Here is a 13,541-nt window from a genome sequence, read left to right as displayed (position 1 = left end):
ACTAACTTGACCTCATCTTTCTCTCAGCCTGTTGGCCACTTGCTCTGGTCTCAGTGAGACCAACGTGCTTCCCACCCCCAAGGCCAATCAGCAACATGTTCAGTCCCTGGCTCTTTCCATCACTTCTGGCTCCCATGAAGCTCCATAAGGCAGTTGTGGGATCTGGTTTCCCCAAGGGCTGTGGAAATGGCCAGGTGATGTCACCAGCAAGTACATCCAGAGATGAACTGAGACTAATGGGAGAAAGAGGAGGGCAGCAGCCAGTAGATTCCTCTCCCCTCCTCTGTTTGTGACACTCCCCTACCTCATCACCTACCCAGAGATACTTCAATTGGTCAAATGAATGCATCTCCCAAGGCACCAGCTTTGCAATTCACGGGGTCAGCACAACATGGCATTTGCTTGTGTTTGCTTCCCATCCTTTTCTTCTTCACGTCTCTTTTCCCTCAGTTTTGCTGCCCTGGGTTTGCATTAGCACTTCATGCTTGCCTCAGGCTCTGTTCTCTAAGGAATCTAGGCTAAGTTATTTCTTGGTATTTTTCTATATTTCAAAAATAACAAAATGCAAGGAGTATAGTAAATGCTCAATGCACAATGTCTGCTATTACTAATAGTGCTACAGCAAAATTATAATCAGACCCTACAAATCTTAGAGCTATTAAAGTTGAAGGAGTCATCAACTATTAGATCTGGGGAGGCCTGAGCTATGGTTTAGTCCAAACTTTAATTCATTAATTAATCTGTAATGAATATACAGGATAAAATGGAAAACTAGGAATTTTGCCTAAACTGGTAATCCAGAGAGTGTACACAACAAGAAATATGTTGATATTCCTTAAGTCCCCAAATTTTGATAACTCTACCTCGATCGTTTTCCCAATGGTTCCATTTCCCACTGAAAGTTGAGCACCTTTTGAACACAGTGATGGGCACTTACTCTCCACTGTGGTTCAGGTTGTCGTAGCGCAGAAAGAGTCCTGCATAGATGGTCTCGGTCAGCAGGGCATAGATGGCAATCATAATCAAGAGCACAGCCAGCTTCAGGACAGAGTTAAGTCGGAGGAAGACCGCACAGGTCACCATGGCCAACACCCCCGTGAAGACGAAGTACTGGAAACAGAGAGGGTAGGTGGTCAGATTCAACAGGAATGTGGGAGGCTCACTCTCCTAGTCATGGATTCCAGTGGGTCTCTTTATACAGATGTTTGCTGAGCATCTCCATTTGGAGGTCTCAGGCCATCCTCAAATTCAACAGGTCCCAAGTTGAACTCATCACTTCCTTACCACCGCCCAAACCTCTGTTCCCTATTCTTGGGGGAGCCATTTGCACCATTCCTCAAGCCAGAAACCTTGGTCTCTCATCTTTGTTGCCTTTCTTTTCCCCCACATTCCACAGCCAGGTCATCCTAAGTCTGTAGATTCTACTTCCTTAATAGATTGCACATCCATCCACTTTGCTCCTCCTACGCTGTTTCTGTCTCAGCTCTCACCTACAGTTTGCAACAGTTTTTTTGGCAGCTCTGTCAGCTTCTAGCTCCCAATCCCTACTGAATACACACTATTATTCTCCATCCAGTATTTCCACAACACAGATCTGATCATGTCACTCCTTAACTTGAAGTCTTTTCATTGCTCTCCATTCCCACAAATTATATTCTCCTTCCTGCATGGCAAAACTCTCAAGACCATCATATATCAGATTTCCTTTCACTTTCCAAATCCCAACATAGGTTCCAGCCTCTCCCCCATAGGTCTTTCCCTGCTCTCCCGTGCCTCCGTGCTTTGCATCTCCAGTGCCCTGTTTCTCAAGTTTCATCCATGTGACTAAGCCTTACTTCTCTCACAAGCATTAGCTCAGGTGTCCTCTCCTCTGAGAAGCCTTCACGCATGTCTCCAGGTGCTTCTGGATACGGCCTCATTCCTCCATAGCATCCTTCACAGCCCAGCATAATACCTGCCACTCCGTATTTTTTTGGGGGGGGTCCACCCTGCACGGCATGTGGAACTTGCCCGACCAGGGATCGAACCCGTCCCCTGTGCGGTGGAAGTGCAGAGTCAACTACTGGACCACGGGGGAAGTCCTGCCACTCCTTATTAGAAGTAGCTGCTCAACAGGCCAGTTGGGAGCCACTCAAGGGCTATAATATTGGAGTGCCCCCAGGTGTCAATCTGCCCAGCTAGATTTCAGCCTTCTGTAGGAAGTGTCTCAACCCATTTCCCTTATAGAAGTATCCCATGTATCATTCTGGACGGTAGGTTTGGATTCTGAGTATCCAGTAGGAAAAAAGAATAAGACTTGCGTTATCAAAGGCCCACTTGGTGGCGGTACTTCGATTTTTATACACACTGTCTTCTCTTCTAATTTTCAAAGTAACTGGTCAAGATGGGAATCATAATTGCCATTTTACAAGTGAAGAAACTGAGGCTCATACAGCTTAAGCAAATTGTTCAAGTTCTCATAACTAGAAAGTGGCACCTAGGATATCTGGGTACAACCTGTGCATGTAAACGTAACTCTAGTGGGCATACTGGGCTTAATAATTTCTAAAACCCATTCCAGCCTTGTTATGCATGGTTCTTTCCAACAACTGGTTGTCTTCCCTCTCCTATTACACTAAGAGACAATTTCTGTATGGGCAGAGGCAGAAGAATTTCTGGAAATCCCAGAGCAACTACTGAAGGCATGACTGCTGACTTTTTAAGTCAAGCTGACTCACTCAGGTCTACTTTCAACAAACAGTGATATCAACAAATATGGACAACACCCTGAATAAGTTCCCCCCTGAGGGCAAAGGACCAGTGCCTTTGTGGTGCAGGGGGTGGACTCAGAAATGAATAAGGCACTGCCCTGCCCTTAAGGGGCCCAGTGTTTGGGGAGTCCTTTACTTTTGTCTCTTCCTTTCCTAATAAATCCAATTATGTCCTTGTCTCCAATAGGATGATAAGCTTTCTTCAACTCTCCTTTAGGATCTTCCCTTGGCAAGATTTTTAGGTTAACTCATCTTGATGCCTCTGTGAAGGAAGCTGTGAGGTGAGCAGGCAATAATAAGTTCATTGCTCAGAGTTTATTTTCTCCATCCAGAGAAACTCCCAAGATCTTCCATTTAAACAAATGGAGGAAAGAGGAATAGATCTGAGGGGTCCTGTTTCGTTGTTACCTGCATCAAAACAAATGGTCATGCATGGCTTTGTCGATGCAAATTATGAATCACTTATTAGGTCAAAAGTCATTGAAATGATTGTGCTCTTGAGCAAAAACTTACGAGGGCACAACAGTGAAATTTAAAAAATGTAACCAGCATTTATTGCATGCATGTCATAATCACGGCATGGTGCTAGGCACTGGAAATTCAAAGAGATGGCCCAGGTCTAAAGGAATTCATGGTCTAAAATGTGAAATAGACAAAAATGCCAATGGTAGCATCCTGTGGAAAATGATCTTTCAGGAATGTGATCCAATGTGATGGGTACAGAGGCAGAAGGAGTACATTCTGTCTGGAGGAAGCAAGTTTGGAGAAGGCTTTATAGGAGAGCTGAGTTTGAACAGGATCTCAAGGATGGATTGGATTTTACATGACAGAAAATGGAACAGGAAGAACATTCTGGGAGGACAGAATGGAGGGAACTGAAAGGTATAAAGGAACAAAGCTATAGGAGAATGAATTCCTTGGGTACATTAGAGAATCATAAAATTGATCCTAAGTAGAGCTAGTAACATAGGCAGGCAGGTTTCAAATGTGTTGCCCTCCTTTCCCTACCAAGACTTCTGAAAGTGTAATAGCTAAATATAGTCACACATTTGCACAATGGTTGAACGGATCTTTCTCTTTTTGTGGCCTCAGCCAATTGTGTTAGTGTGCTCTTGCCAATCCATTGAAAGGAATCACCCCACTCACTGCCTTGCATGGTTTAGGCAACTTTCTACTTTAAAGTATAAAGCTGAACCTTCCCGTGATGCTGTAAACCACAAGACATCAAAGGAATGCGGCCCCTAGAAAAATACCATTAGGAGCTTCTCATCTGTTTCTTTTGTGCCTTGAATGAATAGTGTGGGTGGGACCAGGAAATGGGAGAAGAACAGAAGTGTTACGACTTTGTGAAAGCTTTGTGAAAACCCTTCTCTTTCAGCTGGGTCTGGACCCATCAATTGCATGCTTCCTATAACTTGGGAGGGTGCTGGATTCAATGCAATTCCCAAGTTTCTGTTAAACAACGAATAGTTTCTGTGTTCTTTTGTTACCCCAGGAACTTAGAAGGTCCACAGCTCCTAGAGTGTCCCTTGAATGGACCCTAGGTATAGGGGTTCATAGGTGTGATAAGGCAGGAATAGGAGGCAAAGCACATTGCAAAAACTCTTGCATGTTTCACTGAGAAGTGTGTACTTTATTCCACAAGGAGCCATGAATGGGTTTCATGTTTGTAGTGGATTCATTAGCTCAGTGCTTTAGAAATAGGTTGTGGAAGGGAAGAGTACAGGATGGATTGTAATTAAAGGAGAAAAGCTGGGCTTCCCTGGTGGTGCAGTGGTTGAGAGTCCGCCTGCTGATGCAGGGGACACGGGTTCGTGCCCAGGTCCGGGAAGATCCCACATGCCGCGGAGCGGCTGGGCCTGTGAGCCATGGCCGCTGGGCCTGCGCGTCCGGAGCCTGTGCTCCGCAATGGGAGAGGCCACAACAGTGAGAGGCCCGTGCACAGCAAAAAAAAAAAAAAAAAAAAAGGAGAAAAGCTGAAGATTTAAGGAAAGGTAGGAGATCTACCCAGTAGACTTAAAGGTCTTGGCTTAGACCTAAGAGATAAAAGGTGATTTGGAGGTGAGGAGAAGAGAAGAGTCAGAAGTGGTGCTAAGATTCCCAGCTTGGATTAAACTACTAAGAAAAAAACAACAGAAAAAGGATGGGGGAAAGGGAACAGGTTCAGTTTTAGGCCCCTCAAGCTTCAGGCACCAAAGGGATGATTCAGTAAGGACTCTTGTGAGCATCTACAAACACGAGGTTGCAGTTCAGAAGACATTTGGGGTCTCGAGACACGCATTGTTCACCTGAGCTCACAGGTTTGGAAGACACCACTCAAGAAGAATATAAAGAATAAAGACAGAAGAGAGACTAAACTTTAGAAACTATCATGTTTGAGGGGCTGCGGAAGAAGAGAAGTAAGGACATCGATTAGGGATTGTTGGGGGCGTGAGGAGGGGAATTAGGAGATAGTAGTGAAAAAGCATATAATCCAAAGAAGAAAAATCCCCACAGACAAAGGTTTTGAGAGGAACATTTAAACGGTAACAGAGAAAATATTTTCAAAAGAATTTACAACTGGAAAGAAGGACACAGAATTTTATATATACTATAATTACAACAATGCAAAATATGTACACAGATATGACACAGCATTCAAATGAATTACTGCTCTCTGTAATGTCCTTTAATCTGATTGTAACACGCTGTACCAAATATATTCAAATGTATTCCCAAGGACTCTGTATCCCATTTAGTAATGGGGTTCTCTGCTTCTTCCTAGATCTTTTAATGATGAAAAATAATAATGCCAGGATTTATATGAGAAATGTTAGATACTGGGCAAAGTTTCCAGCAATCTTTTAAGAAAAGGAACAGATAAGCTATGTATTCTGAGGCAAGAAGACACCCAATATTGACACTTTTTTTGATCAGAAAAATAAAAAGATTGGATGCTGTAATGGGTATCAGCACTTGGGTGCCCTAGTTAGGAAAAAAAGGTGCCCAAATTAGGAAAAAGATACTATGTATAAATAGACAACTGACAGGAACATAACTGTATAGCACAGGGAACTCTACTTCACGTTCTGTGGTGTCCTAAATGTGAGGGAAATCCTGAAGGGAGGGGATATATGTACATGTACGGCTGATTTATTTTGCTGTGCAGTAGAAGCTAACACAATATTGTAAAGAAACTGTACTCCAACAAAAAGTAATTTAAAAAAAGATAGGGATAGGGGATTAAGAGGTACAAACTACTATGTATAAACTAAATAAGCTACAAGGGTATATTGTACAGCACAGAGAATATAGCCAATATTTTATAATAATGTTAATCGGATTAGATTTTGAATCACTATGTTGTATACCTGAAACTAATATAATATTGTAAATTAACTGTACCTCAATAAGAAAAAGAGGTTACAGGCATTTTGGTAACTAGGTTGAAATATAGGTAGAAGAAGATGGATTAACATCTTCAGTGAAGATGTTACGTGGTTAGAGGTTCTTATATTAGATGAATTCTAGGTAAGATGGGGGATCGACTGGCGGTGAGGATGCCTATGCATCGGGCTAAGTTAGTGGAAGACAGATGCAATGACAATAACTAAGCATTTTGTTGGCGTGTGTTCTGTGCAAGATACTCTAGGAATGACTTTATTATGCTTCACCTTATTTAATTCTTAAAATGACCCAAGGGCAGGTGCTATTCTTATGCCCATTTTACAGAAGATGGACGAAGTACTGTAACACTTCTCTGCTTCTTAATACTCAAGGCTTTCTTCTCTCAGATGATATATTGAGTTGGGAAATTACAAATTAAGAATTTCTTCTAAGTCTGTACTGAAGAAAATTGGAGTCCCATGTCTTGACCAAGTGCTAAGGGGAGCAATAGTCTGTTTCCTTGAAGTGAGCATTTAACAAACTAAACCACGCATTCGGTTTTCTATATTCGGTTGATTGAGGACCTGCCGGGCAGCAAGAATTGTTCCAGCCTGGAAGGCACCATCCTAATGCCAGGACATTGTCATAATGCATCGTAAATTACCTTAGCTCTACGTGCACATTTTCCTTTTAGAGGAGAAGGAGGAAGAAGAATTTTATACAATAACTCAAAGAAGGGCTTGATCATCTGCCCACACGTGTACTATATACTGGAGTGTCTGTACCCATTTGGTTGCTGCCAAAATCCCATGGCATCATGAACTCACGGAACAAGAAGGAAAGAGAGCAGATAATTTTGGGGAGTCACTGTCATTCAAAGAAAAGATTCCAACTTCCTGATTCACACAAAATCTAACTCTTTGCAATTGCAAGTCTGGGTACAAGCAGAACAGTGAAGGGCACATGGGCCAACGACAGGGCTTCTCCGCCTCTCCCTGAGCTCTGACCCCTCTCGTGGCCCAGGAGTGAGGCAGGCATGAACCTGGGGCCACCCCGGGTGCTGAGTGGAGATAAATGACCTGACCCTCCAAGCTGTTTCCTGGTTGTATTAGGCAGGGGAAAGGGAATTGTGTGTGTGTGTGGTGCTCTGGTACAATCTTACTCTGTTTTGGCTTGTTCTAGATCCTGGCTTCCATGGTTGACCTCCCCTTTCCTCCCCAATACTAGAGGAAGAATGATGAATGCTCTCTAGCACCTGAGAGTTACTAACTTAGATCTGCTGAAACTGCATTTAAATTCCACGAGCAGATGTGCTGATGTCTGTGTCTGACTTGGGTTGAGGGTGTACTCTTCTGGTTACTTCCTAGAAGGGACTGCAGCTCCAGTCACTATTTTTACCTCATAATAATGCACAGAAGGACAGAGCTATGTTAATGATGTCCACAAATGATGACTCAGTATAACTATGAGGCAAAACTGAATCAATGAGCAGGCAAATAGACATTTCTTATGGAAGGACATCACTACCTAATTTTTTTTTAATATAAGAATGATGCTTCTCTTGATGATTGTTATTGGTCAATTCAACGTAGTCACCTTGGGGGACTATGTGCTTATCCTGACCATGCATCTTTGATGACTGAGCTCAGATATCTGTAAATTATCTTCAGAGTCCGTTTTTGAAAAACACCAAAAATGCATCTCTCTGTATTTGATTCCTAAACAGTGATGTCTGGCCAGATCACTCATCTTGGTGACTTTCAAAAATTAAATTTGTTCCCAGAGGATAACGACTGGACATTGTTGAACATACCTAGGAAGCATACGCTTTCAGCTAAGAACAATTAGCAAAGAGGCAAAGAGGACCACGGTGGCATTGTCTGAGTATGTGCATGCTCTCCAAGGCCACTCCCTTGGCCTGAGCAACAAGTGAGGGTCTGGAAGGGTCTGGCTCCCTGAGAATGATCCAACTCATGGTGGTCACCATTTTGTAAATAACTGATAGGAGATTGATATTGCTATGAAACTGTGGCCTGTTCGGATTTTTAGTCACATGGTATACACATGATTATGTAGATAATCTCATGTTTAGAGCATAAAGTCTTGCGCATTTAAAAAAAAATTGTTACATCCCTATCTTCTTCCTTAAATTCAAATCTCTTCTTGGGCAGGCACTATTCACTCTTAGTTACCAAAGTCTTCAAGAAAGAGAGGGCGAGAAGAAGCTAACATTCAATGAATGTTTTATGTATATTATCTCTATCTGTCACCCAAGCAATCTTATAAGATAGGTAGTAGTATTGTTAATAATCCCATTATACAGATGAGGAAACTGAGGCTCAGAGAGGTTAGGTGACTTGCCCAAGGCTACACAGCTAGTAAATGGCAAAAGAAGAGTGCTTGCTCACTCTATGTCACCACACAGCCTCTGTCATTCAAGCCTATTCTGTTTCCCAGGCACAATTAATTTCCTTACAGCCCTGGAATCTAAGCTTCAGTGAGATGGGAATGGTTTTTTGGATCATACTGTGTTATTACGGCTTTTGGCACTTTGTGGGGAAAGGCAATTCCAAAAATTAATTATTTGGGAAAAAACAAAATGATCTCCTCTGTGTATTTAGCCATAACCTAAAATTGGCTCAGTGTAGAAGCAAAATGAGCTTATATAAGATCCCTCTGTTCAACTACGAAAAGTTCTGAAATTACAGTGGAGCTATTTGACACTTATCCTTTGTTTGAATTATTTGGTGGGACTGCCGCTGTGGAAGCTTGGGAAAATCTAATTTTGTCCTGAATACTTGCTGGGGATTTTAGACCACAGTGAATAAATGTTCCTTCAGAATCACTTAAGGTTCTGATTCCTACCTGAGGAGTTAACCAGAGAAATGAAGGCAAGAGTTTAGGGGAGCACCAATTTGTACAGTCACTTTGGGAATTAAAAAAAATCTGCTTATTTGCTTTATTATCACTGATTCTCTCTTCTCTTTTCATTGTTTCTCTTCCTTCCTGCTTTTTTGCTCCTTTTTGCTTTTTCTCCCTTTTATCTTCCTCTTTTAACTCCCCCCTTTCTTCTCTCATCTTCATCATCATCAAGATGACTGATGTTTAATGAGCATTTATTTTGTACCAGGAACTATAGTAAGTGTATACATATATTCTATCAATCTCAGTCTCGTGACAACCCTGTGAGGCAGGCACAGTTGTTATCCCCAGGGTGGAAATGAGGCTCAAAGAGCTTCCGTAAGTTGCTCAAGACCACAGTTATAAGCATCAGAGCTGCCATTTAAGCCAAAATGTTCTGACTACAGGTTTCTAACAGACTCTGTAATTCTGCTTCCCTCTTGTCTTTTTCTATCTGTCTTTCTGATTTCTCTTTTGTACTTAACTTTTTAAATGGCTTTATTGAGTTATGACTGACCTACAGTGAACTGCATATATCTAACATACACAATTTGATGAGCTTTAGTATTTGCATAAGTCGGTGAAACCATCACAATCAAGAAAATGCACACTTGCATGAGTTTCATTGTATCCCTTTATGATTCCTTCCTCCCACATCCCAAGTCAGGAAACCACTGATTTCTTTCTGCTATTACGTATCAATTTGCATTTTCTAGAGGTTTAGGTCAGTGGGACCATGAAAATGCATACTTTTGTTTTTCTGGCTTATTTCCTTCAGCATAATGATCTTAGGATTCATCCATGTTATTGCACATATGTCCATAGATCATTTCCTACCGATGAGCAGTAGTTCACTGGATGGATAGTCTACAGTTTGTATACCCTTTCATCTGTTTATAGACATTTGGGTTGTTTCCAGTTTTTGGCTATTACAAAGAAGACTGATATGAACATTCTTTTCCAATATAGAAATATAACTTCATATTTTCTAATATAAGATATTTCTCATTATTTCTTTAAACAAGAAGTTTATTAAGCAACAAAATGCTTGACTTGAAGGGAAAACTATGTAGGACTCATTTCTTTTACAGTAATTTATCCCTACTTAAAGACTGATTGCCCTATATGTTTATTTCATTATCTGATTGGATTTATTTTCATTTTTGTAATACACACACACACACACACAAAGTTTGATCTTAAAAAGAAAGAAGAAAAGTCTTCTTAGACTTTCAGTCTTTTAAGATTTTTTAGGAAGAACTAGAGCAGCATATAATCTAGGGATAATTATTGTATACTACTGCAGCAAGACTCATCCAATTGCTCTACTTAATGTCCCATGAATTATGATGTTTTTCAGTCTGGCTGGTGGGAAAAGACACTATTCCCAGCCCTGTGTGAGCGCTGGGCACTAATCCTTTCAGATGGTTCTTTCCCAAGCATTGCTTAGCTTCCTCACATGCATGCACTGATCAGACCCCCTGCAGATCTCTGAGCTTTTCTCTGTCTCTGAAACTCTCTTCTCTCTGGTAGTGAGTCCTACAAACTCTAGCCACCTTGGTCCCCCCAGATTCTCGGCTCTGTCTCCTCAAATCCGGGAGTTGTACAGGGTTCCATGTGTGTTCTTCCAACCTGAGCCAGTCTGAAAACAAGATCTCTTAAAGCAAGATACATGGGACTTTCCTGGCTGTCCAGTGGTTAAGACTCAGCACTTCCACTGCAGGGGTGTGGGTTCGATCCCTGGTCAGGGAACTAAGATCCCACATGCCACGTGGTGTGGCCACAAAATTTAAAAAAAAAAAAAAAAAAGAACAAGATACAGCTCTGGCAATCACAGGGCTCACTTAATTTGCTTCTTGCTTTTCAGGGATTGCTGTCCTTCAATACCTGATGCCCAGTGTCTTGAAAACTATTGTTTCACATATTTATTTATTTATTTTTAAGCTGTTTCAGGTGGCAAGGCAAATCTTGTCTCTTCTACTCCACTGGAAATACATCTTTTTTAAAAGGAAAACTATTAAATAGACTGTGGGCTCTGTCCCGTGCTGGGCCCTTAAGGTAATGTTGAAAACTATACAATATTGTCTTTTCTCCTTAAAGCAATTTATAAATTTGAAAGGTTGGAAAAAAATGTTCTAGTTAGATAAATAAATTATAGAAAGGATGGAGTGAGGGTACTAAGACGATGCCTTAAGGATATGTGAGCTGGCAGGAAGTAATCTGAAGGGATTGGGTCTACTTGAAAAAGAGAGGCTTGCAGCTGGCTAGGACCTGAATTCATGGGGGAGAAATGGCAGAAAATGCCAGGATACAAAGACGCAGACGATCATCCTTCTAGGGAAAACTGGTGCTCAGGGACCCTTTAAAACCATAGCGTACTCTGATTGCTCTTGCAAATACAGTCGACTAGTCATTCAAATGTGCCAGAGCATAGACCAAAGGGGCTCGATTGTAAAATGAAGATCTTCCCATTGAGCCTCCCGAGAACCACATTCTGGTGTTTGAGATGATGGGAATGGTTTGTGCACATGCCTGTCATTCACTTTACAAACCTACGTCTCTTCGCTCCCCTCTTAGACTACCTCTCAAATCGTAGTTGGGACACGGCTTTCTTCACGGTCGTTTCCTGTATCTTCACTCTTTTTTAGTAATTGGCAAGCTCCAGTTCAGAAATAAACTATACTTTATACCATATATGATGACAGCCCCTCATGTTTATGTCACGTCATCCGGCTTAATCAACTGCTTCTGGCCTGAGAATCGTTTCTCACGGGTGAGGTGGGAAGGTCCGGTATCCAGATGAGGAAACCAAGGCTCTGAGAGATGAAGTGATTTGCTTGGGGACACACACTTGTGAGTGATGGGAGGTGGTTGTGCAGATTAAGCCTTTTAGAAGGTTTGAATGTTTGATTCCTTCTAGTTTGGTAGACAAATCCTTAGGGAGAGAAGCACCCCCATATATGTCAGGATGGCAAATGGTGGGTCAAACCAGGTTGCTGTAGTAGCTGGTGACGCAGAGAGTCCAGATGCCCACATTTGAGGCCAGTGGGTTTCCTGCACCTGATGGGATGTTGGGAGCTGGCGAACTTTGTCTGTCAATAGGCCAGATAGCAAACATTTTTGGCTTAGTGGGCCACACCACCTCTGTTGTATCTACTCAACTCTACCGTTGTATTATTATACAAGCAGCTGTAGACATTGCTAACACATGAGTGTGTCTGTGCCCCAATCAAACTTTATTTACAAAACAGGTGGCAGGTGGAAATTGGCCTGTGGCCATAGTTTGCTGACCCCTGGGCAAGATGATCCTTCGTCTGTGGGAGGAAAATATTAAAACTTGGACTCATTTATTTTATCTCACTTTTTAACATTTCTATTTTATGAGTATGTTTCATAATGTACATGGTATGTTAGTACAGTGGTATCGGTATGTAACTTATAAATATATATTGATGGTGCAAGCTCTAAACCTTTTTACTTAGTAAATAAATCGCAGCTGACATTTAATCAGCAGATACTTTGCGTAGGTGTTGCTCTAAACACTTTACATGGATTAATTCACTTAATCCTCACAACAACCCATCAAGAAGGTATTACTTTCATCCTTATTTTGCGGAGGCACAGAGATGAAGCTATGTGATCCAGAAGCTTACCCACCCCTTTCTTAGGACGGGGAAATCCATGCGTGATGTGGTCCTGAGTTTGGGAGTTCAAGTTTGGGGCCAAGGGTATATATCAAGTGTTGATTCAGAGGTCCAGATTAGCACTTCACAAACACCAACTTCATGTCAGACCACACGTTAGAAACTCAATGTTTGCCACCTCATCTAGGTAGGCACTGCGAGAACATGATATTCTTTAATTCCACAATCACTGTGTGAAGAAGGTATTATTCTTCCCACTTTACAGATGAGGAAGCTGAGGTTCAGAGAGAGTATGAACGGATTCAAGATTCTACTGCTACCAAGTAAAGGGGCTCAATTGGGAGTGAAATCCAGCATTTGCCTAACTCTAAATGTCTGATTCTTGGCCAACTTACTGCCCCTTGGGACACTCCTCATGCCCTCCAAACTGAGAAGTTCTCAGGGAGCTGGTGTCCCACAGAGTCTACAAAATCGGAGCCCACTCATTACTTGGTGGGAGAGTCCCAGAGCACATGGTCTGCCCCACACCGCCCTGAAACCAGAGCCAGTCCCATCCTGCTCAGGACCTCCTTAGGAACAGCCTGGTTCTCCCCTAGGGACGGAGCCTGGATTCATAAGTATGAGCTCAGGAATAAGCCAGATATGGTTTGAATTGCAGTACTAAGTCTTAATAACTGAATTAATAAGGGAAGGACAGAAAGGGAGGAAGAATGAAGAGAAATGAGAAAGAATGGAAGCCAGGCATGAGTAGCACTGAGCAAGCTACTTTCTGAGCCTGAGTTTCATTACCTACAACATGGAGATGGTCATAGCATCCTCCACATATCCTGAAGATTTAATGATGTTATGCATATCAAGTAGATGCTCTATATCTGGGGTC

General features: G+C 42.0%; 1 protein-coding gene across 2 annotated transcripts in view; it reads right to left on the bottom strand.

Moving 5' to 3' along the window:
- Nucleotides 1-13,541, bottom strand: part of ADCY8 (adenylate cyclase 8) — a 218,166-nt gene that overhangs the window by 44,225 nt on the left and 160,400 nt on the right. For both annotated transcript variants that reach the window (XM_029222774.1, XM_029222775.1), the window contains one exon: nt 938-1,110. In XM_029222774.1, the coding sequence (XP_029078607.1) occupies nt 938-1,110 (173 nt within the window). The remainder of the gene's footprint in view (nt 1-937; nt 1,111-13,541) is intronic.

The sequence above is a fragment of the Monodon monoceros genome, unplaced genomic scaffold, assembly GCF_005190385.1.
Source record: "Monodon monoceros isolate NGI ecotype Baffin Bay Population unplaced genomic scaffold, NGI_Narwhal_1 Super_Scaffold_14, whole genome shotgun sequence".
Classification (NCBI taxonomy): Eukaryota; Metazoa; Chordata; class Mammalia; order Artiodactyla; family Monodontidae; genus Monodon; species Monodon monoceros.
This window is presented reverse-complemented; position numbering and strand designations above follow the sequence as displayed.